General features: G+C 35.1%; 1 protein-coding gene across 1 annotated transcript in view; it reads left to right on the top strand.

Annotated features, from left to right (window-relative positions):
* Positions 1 to 674: 674 nt before the first annotated feature.
* The window catches only part of LOC118269703 (synaptic vesicle glycoprotein 2C), a 41,889-nt gene continuing 17,789 nt past the window's right edge, over positions 675 to 24,774 (top strand). Inside the window, exons 1-2 of the mRNA XM_035584961.2 lie at positions 675 to 1,072; positions 12,983 to 13,036. Coding sequence (XP_035440854.1) covers positions 1,057 to 1,072; positions 12,983 to 13,036 — 70 coding nt within the window. The 5' untranslated portion in view covers positions 675 to 1,056. The remainder of the gene's footprint in view (positions 1,073 to 12,982; positions 13,037 to 24,774) is intronic.

The raw sequence follows: 24,774 nt of genomic DNA on the forward strand, positions 1-24,774 counted from the left end.
AATAAAATATGAATTAACTAATTTATTATAATTGTTATTGTACATAGATGGAATAAGTCTACATTTTCACTGAAGTTATCAAGAAGCAACTTTCCTGAAAACACGTAACTATTACAGTAAAGTAATTTTTCATAACGACAAGGAAAACCCTGAAAAATATGAAAGATGCATTGTTTGCTGAAAGCGGAAGCTTGTGAAGGTTGTATTAATTAGAACCTTCTCTTTATTTATAGCATAATTATAATTATTACAGGTGTAAATACTTTTATTGGGTATCAAACATCTTGGAATATTGTAACAAGATGTATTTGATTCCATTACTTTCTATTATAATATATTGTCTCGTTAACCGTGGTCGTTAGTGGTCGTAAGTCCGCAAGGGTTTGATTCGGGTCGGAAAAAGCTATACTGGGCTTTTTTTCGGTTTTTCGAAAATATCTCAGTAGTTACTACAGAGTGCATTTTGTGCATTCAAATTATGTTCGAAAAAATCGTTTGAAAATTTTTTTTTCTCGACTTGAATCTTGCAGATACTTTATTTATCTTCCCAAAACTTCGACCTATTTATGCATCCCCAAACAAACTGACAATAATCACCAATAAATATAATTGATCAGAAAACAATAGAACGCTATCAGGAAAGCGCATCCAACAGCGGGGTTTACCGGCCGCAGTACAATCACTGTGTTTCAGCACTTCAGTGGTGTACAGTCCTCGGTTCAGTAATTCGTTCAGTACCGGACTGAACACGAGACAGGACGGTCGCACCGCCACAAATGCCGCCAACCTACCGCTCACGAGTCAAATTAAAAATAATACACTAAGAACTACCCATTCCCACCCAACAAATGGGATAAATTCAATCCGTGATTCTCATGTGGTGATTAAAAAACAATCTGTGGTGTCAATCGGTGATTAATTATTCGATAAAAACGATTTTTAATTTTTTGTGTGATATTAGTTTTTAGGAACTTTTTTTTTATTGTTAACGTTTTCTTTTAGTGTTTTTTTATTATTATTTTTGTTTTGTAATTAAGTGGACAATTTTTATTTGCTATGGAGGAGCACGGAGGTGAGTTTATATAATATTATTTTTTATAATTTTTCCTCGAGAACTAGACAACATTATTTTATTATCTTGACGTATTTTTCCCCAATCGTAATTTTTCCGATATTACCTAAACATATTTTATAACATTTTTAATTTGTCCGTCAAACAATATTTCCCTTCACATTGACCTACGTCTTGTAAAATGGCAGTTCGTCCATGACGTCATAGCTTAGTAAATTGATTAAGGAATCTAGGGGACACTCCCTTAACAAGCAATCTTTTAGTGTAATAGCTTTTGTCTTAATGGCCATAAAGGTCAATATTAAATGCACATCTATTTATATCCACATAAAACTTCCATTTAATCAACTGTTGTTGTGTAAAATATGTTTTATTAATAGAACAGTATGTTAGTTCACATTTAGGCAATATACTCCTAAATTACTGCACAATTAAAAATGAGAAATATTCTAGATTTTTCGCAATAAATTTTAACCTATTTTAGTATTCATAATTATGATACGCAGATGAAACTATGGCCTACCTAATTGTGAGATAAAAAGCAATCAAAATTACCTACTTAGGTACAATTAAATAATTTATTATCTTAGTTTAGTAAAGAGAATTGGATTTTGTCCCCTTTATATTTTCATTGTTGCTTGTTTGTTTATCGGGAGCTGTTTTTTTCCTGGTGGGGTGGGCAGAGTTCCAAGTATTATTAACCTTTGGCACGATACAGTTTGGAGACGATGGGTGCTTGTATTACGTGGCATTTGTTGTCAATAGATGATCATAATGTTTTGTAAAATATTTGTGCGTGTTGCTTGTTACCTAATGCGACAGTCAAGCTTGGGGTATTGGCTTCATTTTGGTGCATTTTTACCTGTATAGTTGTAATTGTGTAGACTTGAATTGTACAGTTTTAACTGAATCAAATGAAGAATAGATAAAACTGTACAGTTAAAAATACGCAGTTAAATCGTAAGATGTTTAGCGTGCATTAGCTTCAAAATATTAATAGTGAATATACAGAGTAGTGTAAAAAGTGTGATTTTCATGTATGAGGTTTTATTCTTAGTAATTGCCCAAAGTCTAGAATTGTAAGTGGTGTATTGCGATAGGCTCACCCCTATTACATGGGACACATAAAATAACGAGTGAAACGTGGGTTTTACATTGTATATAAGCACCCATCTGTTACAGGAGATGTAATTGAGACACATCATTACATAATGTCCTATGTATAATAATTGAAAATACGGATGGATGAATGTGATTAACATAACTGCTTACCTCATAAAAGAAAAACGGTCGATAACATGTATTTTCCTTATCAATATTAATTTATGAATTGATTTGCTTCGGGAAAATGAAAACATTTCAAAACTAATTGTAATGGCTAAACCTGTATTGTGTTCTTATTAGTATAAGGAGAACTCTCGTAATATTTGCTGGAGACTACGCTTGCGTTGTGTGGGTGGCCCAATTACCCCCCTTCCCAAACTCCGATTCCCCAACAACCCTTAAATTCGTAACCCCCAAAAGGCCGGCAACGCACTTGTAACGCCTCTGGTGTTTAAGCATTTGCCGTGTCCATGGGCTACGGCAAATGCTTAACATTGGGTGATCCGTCTGCTCGTTTACCGGCTTATACCATAAAAAAGACTAGTAAGAATTTCCTCATCATCTTCATTAGCATCAGCAGCTCATCACATCACAGTCCACTGTTGGCCTTTGTCCTACTCTACATGAGAGATTTCGTATATTTTCCAAGTTTTAAAGATGGGTAGGAGATACTAGTTTAATTTAAAAGGTTCTCTTTAACTTTAACTCTTTCTCCACTAAAGTAATAGGAATAATGACAGGGTATGAAACTGATATAGGTAAAATTGAAAGAAAAATATATATTTAATGAAGGAAAACCTTCACAAAGGCTAATAAATTAGCAATAAAAAACTATCCGAGACGAGAGAGAATAAACATTGATCATAACAGGGCAAATGAAAACATTTTTAAATGTAAAACCAGTATATGAATTGAAAATGTCCCAACGAATAGTACTCCCTTTGCGATTTTTTTTATGGAATAGGCGGCCAACGAGCTGTCTAGTCATCTGATAATAAGCGATCAGCGCTGCACATGGACACCCGCAACACTAGAGGAGTCACAGGTGCGTTGCCGGCCTTTTAAAAAGGAATACGTTCTTTTCTTGAAGGTCGTATCGGTTCGGAAATACCGCCGACGACAGCTCATTCCACAGTTTTGCTGTGCAAGGCAGAAAGTTTCGTGAGAAGCGCACAGTTGTGGCCTGCCAACCATCTATATGATGGGGATGGAAATACAAAATTAGTTTTAAAATAATTTATAAGTAAATAATATAACGCCAATAACATACTAAAAACTGTCCATCTTTAGCATAGCACATCTTTGGTGAAAAAACAGCCTAATAAGTAAATTGTTTTAGAAAACAAGACAGAGATTTAGGACAAAGATGTAGTTATTTTAATTAGAACTCAGAATCCATCCCAGACATACATACGGACATACAGAACCAAGTATCATATACAAGTATGGCGTACAAAGTGAATTAAACCGGACTGTTTGCGGAATCATCTTTTTCAAATTGTTTGGTGCAATCTGACAGGCAGTTTCCCATGGTGAAATTTATTTTCCAGTCCAGTGCTTAGGTGATCTGCTGCGTGAGCTGTTGTGCTCAAAAAATGATAAATTATTGGCAATTTCTATAAAAAACCTTTGATTTATTTTAACTAGGAATTGAACCGAACCTATTATACGCTTTCAAAAGCATTATCCACAAAGATGGTGATGATAATGGGTATCGGAAACAAAGGTATTTACGATACTATCTACTATATCTCTACTATACAATTCTAAGACGTAACTCTATAATTGATTAAACAAATAAATAAACGTATCTCGCTAAGGGTTCTGTGCCGCGTGCCAACACAAACAAACGGATTGAAGATCGGAACTACATTTATTACGATAGATACAAATATTTATACTCACACAGGATGTGAACTTGCGTACGTGAGATGTGCAATACCTTTTTTGGATCTATTAGGCATTGAGATTACTGCTGGTATTTTCCTGGTTAGTGTTAAAGTAAAGATACTATATAACATAACATCATACCTTGTATTCGTCGAGGGGATAGACAGAGTACACATATAATAGTACTAATAGTAGCCTTTGGCCACTGCTGACCAAAGGCTTTATCTCACACGGATAAGGTTTGAGCATTCATCGCCACGCTTGCTCAATGCGGGTTGGCGATTTCAAACTTATTATTAAAAAATATATGCTCAGGTTTTCTAACTTGTTGTTATATGTATAACTTGGAAAAAGTCACATTAGTACTTGCCGTTGGTAGGATTCGAACCCGCATCCTCATGCATGAGGAGCGGGCGTCTTAAACCTCCGGGCCACCACGACACTTACTTCAGACTTAGTGTCTCATGCGATAGGGAGTATTACCCCACTGAGATTTTCTTTAAATCACACCAATACTTTGTCTGACCAGGAAATCGAACCCGAGGTCTTATGGGCGCACTTAGTTTTTGACTACAGTGATATTTTTCACAAAACAATTATCACATATCATTCCATTGTCTCTGCCTACCCCCATGGGAGACAGACGTGGTTACGTATGTATATAATAATTATCATAACCTATTATTGTACACAAAATATCTGCCTCAAGTTCATCCCCATTAATTCTTAGAAACAGTAATGGAAATAGACTCATGTGTCGCCTTGTTAATAGGAAGTTTATATAAAAATAGCCGGGGCACTGTCATGGCCGCCGCTCTATGGGACCGCACAGCTAATTGATTGTTTTCACGCTGTTCCAAGTATCGAGGGTGATACTGGTGTCTAATTATATCCAGACGGCGTGGCTGTGGAGGAATTGGGAATATTCGTGTTTTATTGCAGTTTAGATGTTGTTTCATTTTTTTTTGAGGGTTGAAAATCATCCAATAACTTCTCTCGCCTTGGGCGAGGCGAGAGGGAGTGTAAGGCTCTTACTGACTAAAAACCACCCCGTTTCTACTCCTGTTCTTCGAGTCGGAGTCCCGATAACCCGCTAGGCAGTCCGCAGCTCCGGGTCGGCATCAGCCCTATTGGGCCCCATCTGTGGTGGTCTGATGGCTCTTTGAAGCACGCGCGGAACGCGACGCGCCGTACGCACGGGTCTGGTTCTGGTCGGGCGGCGAGCTACCCCTACTCGGCCTCCGCTCGACCTGAGTAATACCACGGCCTCACAGAAATCGACGTGAAACAACGCTTGCGTTGTGTGAGTGAGGTTACCGGAGGCCCAATTACCCCTCTCCCAAATCTTCCTAATTCCCGATTCCCTAATAACACTAACTTTTTGAGTACATAAGTACAAAACTGCAATCTAAAAATGAATGAGGAAGTATTTTTTAGTCATGGAATGTACCTACATAAATACAACTTTAAATATTTGGGTTACATCATAATAATGAGCATGCATAGTTCTATTATTGGCGGTGCTATTGATTACGAAGCTCTAATAAATAATAATTATTACTATTTTAGAATGTATTCGAAGCGCTTTGCTTCAAGCTTCCTTGTGCGAACTGCTAGGGAGTGGAATTCTTTGCTGGAGTTTGTGTATTCTAATGGGTATTTTCAAAACCCAAGTGAATAGGTTGCTTATGGACAGACGTGGTCTATCGTACACCGCATTAGGCATCACTTACCATCAGGCGAGATAGCGGCCACACGTCAACCCATTAATATGTAAAAGAAATTAGAGTTTTAACTTTAAAAGTGCCTTTGTGTAAGATTTAAAGGTTTTATTTCAAAGTGGTCTATTATAAAATGCTCCTCAACTCAATTTTACTCTAAATTTGCTTTAAAAAAGAGTAATTTACGCAGTTACAAAAAAAGGGCTAAGTCATTAAATAAAAGTGCAAATTTAGACTCAATACATTTCGTAATAATCTATTTTATCTGTGGTTTAAGTGCTAGGAAGTCATTATAGTAGATAAGATGAGAAGGGAACCATGGGATGACGTCAAATGTTTAGCCCAGTGCAATGACTTTTAATAACATCGATAACAGTTTATATTTTCGAAATATTGTATAACTGGTAAAGTTTTGCGCGAAATTATTACCAAATGTAGTAAAGAAAACGTAAAGAAAACAATTTAATTGAATTAGAACTTAAGTATGAAACGCGATTGTTTAATAATAGGGGATAGTCGGGAAATTATTTCGGTTAGTCGGGGAAGTTTGATACCTACCAACATGTACTTTCTAAGATTATTTAGACACCACTTATAAACGGTGTAGGAAAACCTCGTGAAGCTTATAATTTCTGATTAAAACTTTGAATGCTCAATACACCGGTAATCAATGCTCAAACCTTCTCAGTGTGAGAAGAGGCTTTTGATCAGCTGTAGCCACTTATACGCCTGGGTGTGTGTGTATTATTATTATAAAAGTTACACATTTTATTGATCAACAATACTACCGGCTTAGGACCGATATTCGATTCTACCGCCATCATATAGCACCTGTGTTACAAGTTATTTTTTACAAATAACTATCGTGAGACATACTAAATTAACTAAAAATCACTGTTTACTTACGTATATTAATGGATGTAAGATCAATTATATTACAATTACAAGTCATAAACAAAATTACCACCTCAAACCAGACTCAATGCAATTAATTCGCAAATCAAGTATCACACATAGTATGAGTACATTAACACATTGATAAGGGTTACCGAAACTGACCGAGACAGTACTCCAGTGACCCCATGACTCAATTAGCATAATACCTACTAGTAATGTCGTTAAACTGTCCGTGTATCTATCTGAAAGTGACCCAAACGTTGACTCGTGCAGATATTGGAGGCAACAAATAATTGGTGTTGATGTAACCTTATGTTAATTATTTGTAAATATTGAGTTGATTCACCTGGTAAGCATAATTATGCGGAGAGGTAAAGAGGATTGGTATTGAGGGCTAGGTTTTAGAGTCCGTTCAAATCTATTTTTTTAAACGTTGCCCCATTCTTGGATTCCAGCCTGTGTCGTGGGTACGTTTACAAACACGAGTTTACGTTTACACACACCTAGACCCGAAACAACAATTAGTGGATTACATAAAGAGTTGTTTCGTGCGGGAATTTAATCCTCTACGCGTTGCGCAGGAGCCGGTAACCCGGCCACCGCACCAACCGTAAAGACTATTGATAAGATGTCAATCAGAGTGGTCGCAAATGCAACTGCCGAGAAAAGGCCTGTCCACCGTCATACTTTTTATCCCCGAAGGGGTAGGCAGAGGTAAATATTACGGCACGTAAAGTTTAGTTAATGTCTCCATGTTTATATTTACATTTACCAAAGTAGTAGTTTCCACAACAATAGTAGTGGTGTAACCAGGGAAAGTAGTCACCATATCTTGATCCACGCGCCCGTTATCAGTTAATAACGCGCCCACTCAACGATCCGCGATAGCTGATCACTATGGCAGTGATATCGGAGTCTCTGAGCCTCTACTGCACGGTCCACTGCTCCTGTAGACAACAACTAGGATTGGGATTACTATGTTGTATATATTACTATCATAGTTATGTATGTGCGTCGACTGTGAAACGTTTGTTGCGTCAAAAAGAAATTAAACTTGGGTTTCTTCCACTTACTTAATTATAAGGAGAGCCATGCTTCGGCACGAATGGGCCGGCTCGACAGGAGTGATACCACGACCTCACAGAGAACCGATGTACATAAATGCTTGCGTTGTGTTTCGTTGTGTAAGTTACCGGGGGCCACTTCCCAATCTTCCCAAACCCCGATTCCTCAACAACCCTTAAATTCCTAACCCCAAAGGCCGGCAACGCTCTTTTACCGCCTCTGGTATTTCGGGTGTCCATGGGCGGCGGCGATTGTTTACCACCAGGTGATCCGTCCATAAAAAAAAACTTATCATCAGTCGCATATAGCCCTAAATTTGAGCTTTTTAAAATCAGATACCGTAGTTGATTTTGATATTTATAAAACTCATGTACAATCAAGCAAAATAACAAATGATTGTGCTAACTTCGATACATCGTAATTCGTTAGAAAACATAGGTAGGTACATTTTTTGCAGCAATTTCTATGAATGCGCAATGGAAAGATTTATTAATTAATGTAATTGCTATGTCTTTGATTTCTGTCATTGTTTGAAGATCTCGGAACTATTGTCATGTGATGGATGACGACATTAGTGTAGGACATGGTACAGGTTCACAGATAGGTACTAGGTACTAGGTCTGAGCTAGACTTGTTCGAGTGATTACGCATAGCAAACGGAATGAATGGTTTGTTGTAAATATTAATCAGACTTGTATAACTTATTGAGATTATTATATTTTCTATTAGCCAGCGACTTCGCCCGCGTTCCCGTGGGATAAAAAATGGCCTATGTGATATTCTAGATCATAATCTATTTCTTTTCCAAATTTCATCCCGATCCCTTCAGCCGTTTTGATGTGATTTAGTAACAAACATACATACAAACACACAAATTTACAAACCACAACTTTTTATACATATAGAGTCTTACGATTTCTTGCTCCTTAAATATTCTTATGATTACAAGAATTTTGGTATGCTTCTGACTTATTTGCTATGAACTCGGTGTTAGGTACCTAAGTATAGGCTTCTTAATTTCGACCAGAACTTTGTTTTGTTTAGAAGAACTCGATACAATCAATCGATCTCTAAATTACACAAGAGTCCAATAAGAATTCATTGCACTGCTCCCGTCTGCACATTGACCCGCTGGTATCATTGGGTCCACACAACGAGCCGACATCAATTCATTGAGACATCTAATCATTACCAGATATCGCCAACCATCATCTGTTTATCAATCAATCAAAGATAAAACCGATTCGCGCTCACTCGATCCGCTTCCAACCGCTTCTAACCGACGACAACCGGATCAAACTGGATTTTTCCAGTTTTAGCCAGTTTATGGTCCCATATAGATTACAATTACTCTTGATTGGTGTTGATATGTTTGTCTTTGGATTAATTTAAGATTAAACGGATGCCGCGAAGGACGAATATTTTGATGTCACTTCAAATGTTCCTTAATTAAACAGTTTGTTTTTAATTTATGAGTCGAGAGCTTTATAGGACGATGTGGTACTTGGAAGTGGTACTTTAGTATCTGGATTAAAGATAATATTGATAACATCGTGTGCGTCACTCCTGTAAGCCTTGAAGGTTGAATGCGTTTATTTTTGGATTAATGAAAATTAATGCATTTTGGTGCAGATCGCTTTTTGTTTTAAAATTAAATGATTACTGGAGCATTTATTGAAAATACTTAACCCAATCCCTAACAAAGATCCGGAGCTGCGGATTACCTAGCGGGTTTACCGGGGCTTCAGCTCGAATGGCAGAAGTAGGAACTGGGTGGTTTTTAGTCAGTAAGAGTCTGACACTTGCCTCGCCCAAGGCAGGAGAAGCCATTTAACAAAAACGTTACCCAGGAATAGTTTCAAGTCATTACTAAATATCTCTGGGTACGACAATTAGTATTGTGTTGTTTCCACAATCACAAACATTGAAACACTGCCACATTTCACTGCTAATACTGAAAATTCTGCAAGTAATCGTAAATCACGTTATGTAATTATTTCCTTTCCGTGAGTTTTATAGCGGTTTTATCTCGTGTGCTATCGAACAGCTGTTGTGTTACCAAGTAGGTATCGAATGTGTACTGTAGATGTGAATGGAAATGGGAAATAGAGAATGGAGTAAACAACACCTATTTAATAGGTCTTAAGATGATTGGGAGTAGTATAGGAAGAAAGATAAAAAGGATAATAGTACTATAGTTATGATAACCTACTTTATTAATAAAAGCTCTACAAGTTTCGAGTCACAGAAGGACTCTTAATCATAAGCAGTGTGCGCAGAAGCGGCGACGTTACGCAGCCTACATGTAGGCTGTATCTGTATGTATGTTTGTGCGCGATTATCTCGCGTTTGACTGAACCGATTTTAATGCGGTTTTCAGCATAGTATTTTTCAGACTTACTTTACTTACTAAGGTATAATATCCGACTTAAAACAAAATAGAGATTCGCACTGTGTAACAATTGCAGGCGGCTCTTTTTTTAAAGTCTATTATTTTGAATAGGTGACAGAAACCAACATAAGGGTTGACGATTTCACCAACCCATTATCTTAACAACTACGCAAAACTTTCACAGATATAACTTTTTTTCACGTAGAGTTCGTTGACCCGTGCTATGACGCAGGTAACCTAGACTGTCATTGATAGAGACCGCCGTTTAAAATAGCCCAGTACTGAGTGCTCTACGTCACGTACTAATGTACTAATTATATCCTAAAGGTTACTAGAGTTAGGGTTCTAGATCTTCTAGATTATTCTAGGTTTTAGTATGTAGTTGTGTGAAGATGTAGGTTAAATTTTCACTACTTCATTTACCTACTAACTGCGGACTGCCTAGCGGGTTAACGGGGATACGAAAAGCAAGAGTAGGAACGGGGTGGTTATTTTAGTTAGTAAGTGTAAACACTCTGATTATGGCCCCTTAAAAAAGGTTGAAGTTTCACAACTATGAGCTTTATTGGAAAACGGTTGTTTTTAAATTATGTATTAAGTGATTTTATATAGATTTGTTAAAGAGTTGTCTTAGGATTCGGACTTTAGTGACAACAACTCTTTGACAACACAGTAGAATAGAACATATTTTTTTAGGAATAGAATACTTTTATTCCTAGACAACCTACAACATTATAGCTCTTCTGTGATCAAGGAACATGGAGCTGTTCGCACAGAATTTAATACTTGTGTAACTCTTAGTGAAGATATGCTCTATGTGCTTATGTACTTCTATCTAATATATTATATACTGTCGGCAACTAACAAATTAATCGATCATCAACCTCCAACGTACTATTTTTGGGTTCCATATTTTTTTAGTAATTGGACCTAAAAAGCAATCCAATACAAATAGTTATTACCGCGATATCATCTATTAATCGCCTCGAGTGCTTTCTTCGTGGAGTCGTTGACATTTGACATCTAATTGACAGATAACAGGTGTCAAAATAATAACATTTCGAGTTTACTGTTAATTAATAAGTTAACAAGTAAACAAGTTAGTCATTGTTATAATTGTTGTAACAGTTTCACAATGTTAAACAATAATATTTACGAATTCTGTTGATAATTTTTACTTTAGCAGACATAATAATTAAGCGATTAGGTTCAGACGATATTACTATGTTTTAATTTTTTTATGAAATCTAGAATTACTAGGTTTGGAGTACTTAGGGTTACTGAAATGCTCCAGTGAGTTTCTGCTATGTAAAGCTCTAGTATTTGAAAGGGAGAAAGATTAGATTGATTTGGTATACTTTAAAAGTTTCTTTAATGTTAATTATGGTGGATTTCAGCTTACTTACGTAACTGTTTGATGAGGAACTCGACTAGTTTCAAGCCATGCAGGCATTTATTTAAGGTTATCCTCAACTGACTTTTAGTAAACCTAGATTTGTGTAGGTACAATAATTGATATTACCAGCTAAATTAGTAGATCATTAAAACTCATGAGGAAAAATATAATTTTAAATACACAATGGGAATATTGTAATATTATTATGTTATATTTTTATAATAAACAATATCTGGAAGTCCCAAGTCTCAAGGTTTGATTTTCAGTGTGGGATAACCCACACTATATATGTATAAACATATAGGTTTATAATAATTATTCTTTTAATTTTATTCTATTTTTTCTTTTTTTTTCTTTTTCTATTAATTTATTCTTTTGAATAAATAGAAAAGTATAACTAATGTTTAAATACCATTTGTCTAAAGGGGCTAGTTAGATAGTAACCAAATATAATCCGTAATATAAAAAACATTATTTTTATCAACTTTCCAATAAATATTTTGTTGGACTATGTAAAACTTCACCTATATTTTATTTTAATCGTTTACTCCCACTTTTAAAAGACATAATTCTTAGCTCCCAGTAATAGAGTAGTCTGTGTATTTATATATTACATTTCGGAGTTTATTGACCTTTCTCAAATTGTACGAAACCATACAGTTTACGTGAAAATCTGGGTTATATAGAGCAGGTGATAGGAAGGCCATGCGTAAATATAGATTCATTGTGGATGCATTTTATTTGGATGTAAATAATAAATAATTCAGGTTTATGTATTTGAAGTTTTGAAAATAAATAGTCACCTCTATTTAAGTGTTTTTAAAGTTGCATTTACGGGTTTGAAATTTCAAATGATTTTTGAAGAATACAAAGCTGATGTTGTTAGGTAGGAACAGCTAAATATAATAGTTATAAATGTAATAATTAACTAAAGCTATTTGATAGGTACTGTGTGATATGTATAGATTTTAACAATTACATTTAGTAAATAAAATAGTCGAAGCCTAAAACTTTCTGCATTACAAATTTGTATACAATTTACCAAACTAACAACCTGCCATTTTACAAGACAATGCATCATCGCACTAATATTATAAATGTGAAAATTTGTTTGTTTGTATATTTGTCCGTCAATCACGCTGAAACTACTTAAAGGATTTTGATGAAAATTGGGATACAGGGTATGAGCTGACTTGGATGGGCTAAGGCGCTGGCAGAAGTCATAGTCATTTTATGTATTTCAAGCACCATATAGTTTTATCTATCTGTTATTTTACGTGTAAACGTAATTTAATTGACTCGTTTTTCGTAAAAATTTGTTACTTTTACATCTCTTTCTATAGCATAGACAGTGAACTTGATAATAATGATTTCCCTTATCAGCGTGTAGTGTTGTTTGGTGGAGTGTTGGCAACACGGCTGATGTATTTATATCTTGTTGGCAGAGAGCAAGGAGCGGGTGCAGAGGGCGCCCTTCGAGACCGCGCTGCATCACGCCGGTGAGTGCACCTATGTACTATGTATATATAATGTAGTATGTTAGTATGTAATACGTGTTTAGGTACACGTACTTTAAAAGAAGAGGAAGATAGATTTTTTTTTTACAGGAATTTGGTCATTGTTTGGAACAGAATATATAAGTGTCGTGTTTTCGTGTGTGATTGTAACAACATTCACTATTCAAACTTAACTATAGACTACGTATTTTAAAATTGGACAAAGCACAGAAAAATACTTAATAGGACACAAATATCTATACTAATATTATAAAGCTGAAGAGTTTGTTAGTTTGATTGCACGTGCTAATCACAGGAATGGTTCGAATTGAACATGTATTATAAGAAAGCTCTTACATGAACACTGTTTCATTACTAAAAAAAAAAAGAATAGTAATGTATTATAAAAAAAAATTGACATAAATTTTATGATAACTTTCGTGAAATACTAAGTTAATTATTATTATGTTATGGGGTTATTCACATAACTGTTTAACAAGGAACTCGACTATTTACAAGCCATGCTAGAGGCTTATATCTATGAGCAGCATTCCGCGGCATACGACGCGGCGAATATCGTGCTGCTACTCAGAAATGATGTAAACACTATTCTCAAAAATCTTCAAATTATTTTAACTAGGAACTGCCAACTGTATCAATATCGAATTGAGCTGTATTTAATACATAACTATATTAAATAATACCGTCTTGTGTTTGTTTCCCTGCCGAGGCACCGCCAGTGTCGATTAGCTGGCTAGACGAGGGATTGACGCCATCGACGGTGTACATTAGCGGGTTTTCCCTGTTCACACCGCAGGGGAGCTAGCGTGAAGTTTCGTGCTGCAATTTCTGATTATTATTTTGAAAGTATAATGTACTGTACTTAAATGATAAAATAAATGATAAATGATAAATGATATTTATTTTGCAAATAGGTTATAAAATAACACTTTTACACGTCAATCTCTTAAATAACTAGATGAGGCCGGCATTTCCTATCTGACTACTCTGAGAAGAAATGCCGAAACAAACTCAGAGGTCATAGTCTCTTTTAAAGTCCAGACAAAATCAATTAAAGATTAAAGATGTCGGAGAACCGTGCAAGTTGATTCTGTAGTGGTCTTTTGAGGAAAGAACCACAGCAGTTTGAGCGGACCTGTTCAGATGGCAGCACGCATGTGTCAGTTTACAATCAGCTCAGCTGACGGCTGTTGCTGAATGATCCGACGAACAACACCAACCAAAAGAACATTTGGGTAGGCCACACAAATGCTCAAACTGTCAGAATATAATTTACTAAAAATAAAATGACTAGCAAAAGTCTCACACGGTCCTCAAACTAACAATTTTAAAAGGAAATATAAAAATATAAAAGGAAAAAAAATATATAAAACAATGTCAAATTATGTTAATGTCAAATTGTATAAAAAATGTAACTATATGTTACAAACATGTCAGCAAGACCTGTGTGGACATTATAGCAGTTCATTCCCAAGCCTGACTATCCTCCAAGTAGTCTTTTATTTTATAAAAAGCTTTACTACAAAGTTTTTCTTTAATAATATTTTTAAATTTACCTAGGTTTAAACTTTGAATATGGCTGGGAATTTTATTGTAAAAGCGTATACATTGACATCTAAACGAACCGCTTATTTTCTTAAGTCTAGTAGTAGGAACAACATATTTATTTTTATTTCTAGTGTTGATATTGTGTATATCACTGTACTTTTTAAATAATTTTATGTTTTTATGAGCATACACTATATTTTCATAGATATATTGAGAGGCAACAGTCATTATATTAATTTCTTTAAATAGTTCCCTGAGAGAATGCCTCGGACTAAGATTATAAATTACTAGATATATCGAAAATGTTTGATAACGTGAAGATACTAAACTGCAAGTAAGTGTTGAAGTCGGATCCGTACTCATTGGTTGCGTATCTAGAAAACTAGCTGAAAAGCTAGCTAGCAAAATAATTTGTTATGCGGATTATTGTATGTACCATTAGTATTGAGTAGTATAAAATAACATCACGCCTGGGACCACGAAGGGTTAAGCAGAGGAGTTTAGTATACCTATGTTTCGCCAGTTATGTTTAAGGCCCATGTAATAGAGGGCGAGCCTATTGCCATTTATTTTACTGGGCAAGAATCTACATTTCGTACCGCTACTGATAAATTTCTTTTCTAATAGCAAATAACACTTTGCCCGACTTGCCATTTACCGGGCACAAATCCAGACTCAGTGCCGCTACTGAGAAATTTCTTTTCTAATAGCAAATAACACTTTGCCCGACTTAATATTATACTTAGTAGTTTTGAGTACTAATGTACTATCCACGTTTATAAGTACATATGTAACGGAGGCGGCTAGACGCAACTGACATTGTCATATTTACAAACAATGTCTAATAAAAGAAACAATAATGCGCGTTCGTCTTTTGTTTACGTCTGCTCTATGTCTGCGCGCTGAGCTTAGCCATCGCTTCGATGGAAAACATATTTTGAGTTTATGTGATTGAGGTTTTTTTTTTGTTTGTTCGTTAATTGGTTTTGGATGTGATGCTGATGTTGTTGCAGTTGAAAAGATAAATAATATTTTGTAGTTTTGTTTTTCTAGGTATGTGCACTTTCCTTAACTAAAAACTCAATACATATAGTTGTTTTTGCAATTTTGTCATCTTCCAAAAGTTTTAATGGTAGTATTTGCCTTTATGGTCTAAAGAGCCTGATCTGCGGACTACGTAGCGGGTTATCGGGGCTCCGTTTCGAAAAGCAGGAGTACGAACGGGGTGGTTTTTAGTCATTAAGAAACTGACACTCCTTTTCGCGTTGCCTAAGACGGGAGATGTAATTGGATGATTTTCTTCCCTTAAAAAAAGGTTCGAAAGAGGAAGATATTTCTTACATAACTAAATCCTAATAATTATTTCAGACTACTCAAACCCCGTAAAATTAAATTCAGGTCTTGGCCTATTCAAAAGCGAGATGAACACTATAAAACAGTTTATCAAACTCATTTCCCGTCTAAAACACAATTTTCACATAATAATGAAATTCCCTGAAACTCTCTCATCATAAACTAGGCCAAATAGGTTGCAATAAATAAAAATGTCACTGTTTTCATAAAATATCATATATTTTCTTCAGTACTTTCCTCTAATATAAATTATTTTCAGTACACAATAATGCTTTCAGCGGTTTTCACAATTCTCGTTATATATCGGGAGCTTTAGAGTTCATTGACCCTGCGCCTACGCAACAATGTTGCACGAGACTCCTGCGCATACAAAGAGAACCTTGGGTAAAAGTGATTTGGCATTTTTACCTTACTGGGTAAAGTATTTTTATTGGTGGTTATTTTTAAACAAAGAATTTTCCCTTTTCGCAATTTGTTTTCTGAAACTGAAACTTTTTCAGTAGGTACTTAGGTCATCTACACTTTGTGTTTTTATAAAAAATGGTTAAACTTCAGTATGTACGTAATGTATATTTCGAGTGGTCGGAAAACCAAGACCCGTGCAAGGTTTCATTGTTGAGCAAAGTATTGGAATTTGAATTTATTTAATTCTCTAAAGTAGGTAAAATGATTGAAGTTACGTCCCTTATAATAGCAGTAGACATATTTAACATTTTATCATTACTAGCATAAATAGTGACAAAATTTAATAAGTGGACGCTTGCTTACATCCTTCAGGAAAGTGAAGCTATAATATCATATTAAAAACTTTCAACTGTCCGTCCGTACATTTCACGGAATCTGTTTGTCTGTCCGTGTCTAATTCCGTCGCTGCGTTCGCAATTAACCTTGTTTCGAGTGTCGGCAGTGTCACGGTTTGTGGGTGAGCAGACTTGCAGGTAAACAGTGTGTTAATGGGGATACTTGTATATGTGCGGTGTCGGTGTATGGGTAGTGGAGCTTTTAGGAGATTAGTTGGTAGGATGGGTTAGTTTTTGTTAAGGAATGGTTAGATTATGTTGTGTTGTTGTGTGTTGTGGGCATCGCTTACATATTTCTGTTTAAGTTCAAGTTTTGTAATGTAAGAATCGAACCCACAACTTTGTTGTCCAGTCACTGCACTAATCACGTGATTTAATAAAACAGTAGTCATCGGCGACATCGATCTAATTAATTAATTATGATAAGTTGGTAAATTGTGAATCCGTAGTTGTAATTTTATTGTATCTAACTTTTGTTATTTAACAAATTACCTAGTTTGTTGTTAGAATAGTTTGTAGACGTTATGTGTAATGTTTAGAGCTGTGTTTTTTTTTATAAAACATTGCCCTACACTAGGTTTTGTCCTGTGTCCTGGGTGCGTCTACAAACATATATTTTGTCATACGCATGACACCGTGACACGAAATGATAATTTGTGGATCACACAAAGAAATAAATCAAAACAAAGTTAAAAAACTTCAATTTTGTTGTTCTACATAATATACAAACAGTCTCGTTATTATTTTGAACAGTTATAATCAACAAACTATTTCATTTAGTCAATAATAAAATATAATTTCTGCTTAATGCTAACTTTTATTACTAATCACAGCTGCATAACATAGAAACAGTATAAACGCACACTATAATAAATTCCGGATCAACAGATCGTGTAGTTTTATAATGAATTATATTACACCGTGTTTCCAACATACTGGACACATATAAACATACATCTCGTTAGTTTTATACAACTGTGATTGTTATATAAGGTGTTCTAAAAATATCTGCCACGGTTTTAGTAATACTGTTGTGTTCGAAGATTACCATTGTGAAGAAATTTCGTACCCCGGATCAGTTAATTGAATTTGAGAACAGAAAAAAGTTAAATAAACATTGTTTTTACTCTCTATGAAGTGGTTCCAAATACGAGACACAGACAATGAAAGAGATGGCTGTATGGCTGTATGAAACACATACGTAGATTTATGTATAAAAAAATTACTATTGTAATCTTCAAACATAACTCTACCTCCAATTAAAGCCGTAGCAGATAATTTTAAAATACCGTATATACATATGTGTTATTTCAATAATTCCGTGAAGACCACATTTCAGAAGTGCTGAAATTTTGTTTTCCTGCTAATTGCTAATAATAGTAACTTTTCAAATAACAATAATGCTATGAATACTTTTCTTAGCTAAGAGATATTATGGTTTTTTATGGTATAAGCACTGAAATGAAATTTCTCGCCCAAAATCGTACACTAAAATTTGAAGATTAACAATTTATTCAAATTTTTATTCAATGCGTACCTAACAGCTGGTTTCCCAGTAATGCTTTTGCGGTTACTAAAACGTTATCTATGTTTATTAATCCACAAATGTTATTGTTTTCTGAAGAAATTTTATTTGATGTAAATTGTAACGCTTTTAAAGGTCACGTCTCACGGTACATTGGTTCTGTGTATATACAGAACCATTCAGCAATACAGCTACATTAGGACCTCGACCACAAGAGTCAAGCTCCCAACCACAAAACCAACTACATAGGCTTTAACAAACCTAGTAACGCCCGTTTAATACACCATAAATCAGTAAGTTATATAGCGTTTGAGAGTAAGCAGGTTTCTCCGATCACTGTCAAGACACACTGTTTATATTTCTTTGTTATTCTCATTGTAAATCTTTTTTTACCGTTCTGTTATTGCCGCCATGTTGCCTGATGTAATGTGACGTCATCGTTTAATTGTTGCGAGCGAGCACGTGACATTTTAATTGTATTTTGTTTTAGGTAATTATGTTTAAAATTAGATTTGTTTAATTCGATTGTTGTTTTTTGTGGTGATTTTCCTCAGTATTAGTAGCGTGGTATTGGTTGGTTTATTAGTTTTGTTCTAAAATAGAAATAATTGTTGTCTGAAGACGTTTGAGAGAATGGAAAAGTAGACATAGTGACCATCGTAATCGTAAGAAACATAATAATATAAGAACAGTAAAAATAAGACTATTTAATGGCTTGTTTTTTTTAGTGGGGGGGGGAGGGTTATCTTTGCCTTGCTTCTTCTGTCTTGAGCGAGGCGAGAGGGAGTGTCAGACTCTTACTGACTAAAAACTACCCCGATCCTACTCCTGGTCTTTGAGCCGGAGCCTCGGTAATCCTGCTATGTAGTCCGCAGTTCCCGATCTAACGGACTTGGTGCCATGATACCCGTATATTGCAATTTTTATAATTTTCCTTTTATAAACTCTCTTAGCCAACACGTAATTTATTTTAATTTCTTTTCTAGAACATAATGAATTACTTCTTGTTATTTACTTAGCCTACATATTTATACATACATAAATCAATACCGTCTGCGACATAACGACATATAAGTAAAAGCAATAACTCATACAATATTTTCAAACTACATTAACATGACACATAATTATTATTTAATCCAATATAACTTATTTCAACATACGTAAAACGAATACTATCAAAACGATCACGAAGTATCCGCTAGAGGGCGACACAATAACTTAAGTAACGATTGTAGCAGGCTATGGGGAATTTCCACGGTGTTTGGGAAACCCATGCGTGCCATGGTACCAAGCTATGTGATAGATATGTTAGGGAATTGGAAGGAATTCAAGGGTAGTAGAGGGGTACTTATTATCTGATTAGTGGAGGCAAATGATGTTTGATGAATGTTTTTTGGATGTTTTATGATAACGTAGATAAAAAAGTTTTTTTTTAAATGTTTTGTTACTACTGAAAAAACCTAGCAATATTTTGCCCGACCCGGGAATCGAACCCGAAACCTCATGCCCGGCAGTCGTACTTGCGTCTACTCGATATCGAGGCAATTGCTTAAAAAGCATTGACGAAAAAACGTAATTTCAAGTTTACTCTCAGAGTACCAACAAACACTTCATAACAAAATTAGTAAAAATCTGGGCATAACAACAGAAACTCACTAAATATCACAACTAGTAAACTCATAATTAACGAATATACTATTCGTCATGATAACACTTATAACTATCCACATAACTTAGATCAAGGGGATCCCTACCACAACAACACATCAATCAGGTACCATCCCCAAGGCTCCAACCTTCAATCATCCACCATCATTAGCTGGAGGTGGCCATAACAAGCGTCATTACATTAACCGTAAGCTTTTAGCTAACTAGGGGTGCGCCCGTGACGTCACCAAGGTTATGCCACAAGGCCAGCTATTAGTGGCTTTGATAAATATAGATGGACCATGGTTTCTTTATGGTGCTCGGTACATATTGGCTGGTGGAAGGTCTTGTTGATCTTGCTGTGGGACATTATGTGGTTAGTTCTATTTTTGTGGAGATACATTGGTAGATTGAAGTTTGGGATCGCTTAACTGGTTTAGAATTTTGGATGGGTTTAGACTAAGAAGAAGTAGTAGCTTAGAAAGAGGAGACTCTTTTCTCTTCTTTGTCAATTAGTAAATGTAAAAAAGTGGTTGTTTGTTTATTAAAGACTAGCTTTTGCCCGCGACTTCGTTCGCGTGGAATAGTGACTTCCGGCAAATTTTTGGTTTTAACCACATAGTTCCCGATCTCGCGGGATCTCTTCAAAAATGAGATGTGGAAGATATTCCAGGGAACTCTTCAAAAATCAACATAATGAGCTCTGCGTTTGAATTTAATAGATGTATACTCACTTAGGGCATTGAAAAAATAGTTTAAAAACGGACTTAAACTAACTTAAAACTAAAGAAAGCCACGAATTACGAATTTATAACAATTAAAAAAGAAACTATATTACAACCTATCCTCTATGCTATAATAACCAAGCTTAAACTAAATAATTTAAAAGAAACGACTTAAATCTAATTTAATTAAAAAAAAATTAGACTTACAATTTTATTAAAAAAACTAACTACAGTAACTACTAATAATCGATATCAAACTAAACCTACGTTAAATAGTTTAACCAAAAAACCAGGAAAACCCAACAAATAAACTTATTAATTGACAAATACAACGAAACCAATTTAGAATATACGAAACAGCAGGACCAATTTTTTTTTTTTTTTTTTTTTGAGGGGGAAAATCATCCAATGACTTCTCCCGCCTTGGGTGAGGCGGGAGGGAGTGTCAGACTCTTACTGACTAAAAACCACCCCGTTCCTTCTACTGCTTTGAGCCGGAGCCCCGGTAACCTTTTACGTTGTCCGCAGCTCCGGATCAGGCATCAGCCCAACTGGGCCCCATCTGTAGCAGCAGGACCACTACAGACAAATAATCATACGACTGATAATACACTTTTTCTACGATAGTACCGAAGCGCTCGGCCGATACCCAACCAAATGAATGTAACGAAACCATAGCGCGATCTATTTCGATCCCAACGCCATCTATCGAGGATAAAGACAACTTGGATTATTTATTTATACTCCGTTCGGGCATTTTCTTTGTACTAAAAGTTTAATTATATTGATATTATTTTTTTCATACCTTTTTACTATTTATTTACTTTTTTTCGATGAATTAAAACAATAACATGAACCGAAGTCGTGTAACGATCGACATAGAATTATCTATAATCCGTTAGAGCATTTTCTTTGTACTAAATGTTTTATTATATTGATATTATTTTTTTCATACCTTTTTACTATTTATTTACTTTTTTTCGATAAATTAAAACAATAACATGAACCGAAGTCGTGTAACGATCGACATAGAATTATTTATAAATAATTTATTTCTTATTTTTATTTTTTGATTTTTGAAATAAAAATATATCTATGTCCTTTCTAAGGTTCTAAACTATATCTGTACCAAATTTCAACCAAATCCGTCAAATAGTTGCGGAGATTAATGGTATAAGCATAGAATGTTCGACGTGATTCTTTAATTTGACATAACTTTTTTATTTATGAACCGATTGACATGAAACAAACACTAAATGTAAATTTAAGCATCCCACAATATATTCGTGAAAACCGCATCCAACTCGGATCAGCCGTTTCTGAGATTAGCGCGCACAGACGAACAGACAAACAGACAAACAGACAAACAGACAAACAGACAAACAGACAAAAAAAAAGTTAATTACATTTTTGGGTTCGACATCGACATAACAATAACCCCTGCTATTTTTTTTATTTTTATTTTCAATGTACAGACAGCACTTTTCTACGATTTTATTATATGTATAGATTATTTCAAATAGACACTTTTGGACGTCAAAGCAAAAATTACAATATAAAGAAAACAAAATGTCTGTCTGTCCGTCAGTCCTCTAGTAAAGCTATTAGCTCGTTTCAAAGTGGAGATTCCTATGGAGATGCACACTGCTTACCCCATTCGACAAATAGCAAGCGTATTTTAGCGTAAAATATCCATAAAAGGCAAACAAATACAAATTAATTCACATATCTCTGAAATATGCAAATCTCAAGGCTCCATACATTATCTGTGGTAGACTGAGTTCACAATCCAAGATGGCGGACCGTGAAACGTCAACGAAAATAAGTTTTGCCGCCAAAACAAATCCTGTCAACGCGATCAAAGCAGACGTTGGATTTAACATTTTCTTTTGAAGATGGTTTCAAATAGAATCGTCTGATATTTTTGGTGTTAAACTATGGCTTTGGTCAGATGTTTTTGAATAAACGTTTTGTTATGTGTTACATGTGGAGTTATGTATGAGTTGCGATTAATTTGGTTTTGTTTTCAATATGGCTGCTTGATGAAGATATGATAAGTAGAGTTGTACATTAATAGTAATAGTTACCATAAAATTATTGGAAAATAATCACAAAATGAAGGCGTATCTCTGTTTCAATGACAACATTTTTCCAGGGTCGTCTAAAAACGCTAGTTGAGAATATCAGTAAAATCACGTGATGTTCGTGAAAACTGCGAAACCTGAAAAGAAAAATATGGTAGAAAAGGAGGAGTAGGAAAATATCTGCCATTGAGACTTCTCGAGCTGAAATGATGATGATGAAAACTTATGTTTAAAAACACGTACTTTTACCTTCTCTTTTTGAAGTCGGTTAATATACTAAACCCAGCTGTATGTAACCAACTCTTTTCTGAAAACTGCATCAAAATCTTTTCTTTTTTATTTTAAAAGCGTTGCCCCACGTTAGGATTTTCTCCTAATCGTTTCAGCGAATCGTCAGATAATCGCGCTCAAACATACATACAGGCCAAACAGAGAGCCTCCTTCTTTTTAGGCAGGTAGAAGCAGATGAAAAGTCTCTTGAATTTTAATTATACATGCTCACATATTCGAATAATGATAATCAAGAGTGAGATCACCACACGTTGTTATGAATGAATGAGCAAAGTTTAACGTGTGGGTAGTAATGGAATAATTTCAAAAATTAGGATAATGCGTGACGTAATAGTATGCGAACTTACGTAAAAGTTGGCCTCATTTGTTCTATATAGGTTCATTAGTGCGTGCCGTCCCAGATTCTATTACTTTAATACATATGTTACTCTGCAATACAATCCATTATATGGGTTATTTCATGTTAACTGTCTTAATAGTCAGGGATTTTTGGTTTTAATTCCTTGCTTTGATATTTTCATAAACCAACATGACTTCGGTCGTTTTTAAGTTTCTTGTCAAGTCTTTGGAAGTGTGACTGAAGTCTGAAATTATGCTGAATTTATTCAAAAGGTTTGTTATTTATTACATTAAAATTATAACATAACTAACTGTCGAATCTAGGCGTTTCTTTAAAGGTCCGGATCATTAGATGTACATCTCCAGGTCAGCTCAAAAAGTCACAATTATAAATATTATATTTACACCCATAACAGCCTTCTACAAAAATAGCATCTATCAACTTGTTGAAGCCCATAAAGTGATAGATGTTATAATAGTTACTACAGCATTATGTTTAAGGGCAATTAGACGCTCCCTCCCTGTTTACTGCCGCCCCACTAAAGATAGAGTGTCGCGTGATAGAAAACATTCTAAATAATGATTCGTGGAAAGGTCAGTCCCCTATATTGACATTGAATTACTGTGATACATCGCTTCGGTAATCATAACTTAGATAGATATTTTTTTATAAGTGGTTTGCCTATTTTTTGCTTGATCGTTTCTTACTAGAAGGTTGAGTTCTGAATTTTTTATAGGTACGTAGTACTAAAGGGTACCTGTTGCTACCTGAAATGTTCAACAGATGTTTACTCATGATATCTACTGCCATGTAATACTTAAGTAGATATATAGATAGTGCAGGTGGTTTTTACTATTTCCGGAGTTTGGTACACTGTGACAGTACTACATAATTATAATGACGTAAAAAGCTTTCAAGCTTCCTCGTGTGTCTATGTTTCCTGATGGGTATAACCTGGGTGTCTTCAAGGCCCGAGTGAATAGATTGCTTATGGGCAGACGTGCTCCATCGTAGGCTGCATCATCACTTACCGCCAGGCCAGAAAGCGGCCAAACGTTGACACACCAAATATAAAAAAGATAAAAAAATAAAATAAAATATACCTACCTGATCTTCAAATTGTGTTTCCTGTAAAAATATCTACCTACTAAAATATTGGAACGCAACCTGGATATTTTTATGGAATACGAAGCAAACGAATTCTATTTAAAAGCATATACTGAAAATCACCATCGATCACCTATCAACGAAGTTATTTATAAAACATACACAAAAGCTCCCACTTAAACTTGCAATATTATAATATATAACACTGTTCAGCAATTAGTGGACACTGAACACGCTGATAACGCTGATAAGTTCAGTCTGACTGATAACTGATAGCACTATGATTGTAGACTGACT

This window comes from Spodoptera frugiperda, chromosome 30 (assembly GCF_023101765.2).
Source record: "Spodoptera frugiperda isolate SF20-4 chromosome 30, AGI-APGP_CSIRO_Sfru_2.0, whole genome shotgun sequence".
Lineage (NCBI taxonomy): Eukaryota > Metazoa > Arthropoda > Insecta > Lepidoptera > Noctuidae > Spodoptera > Spodoptera frugiperda.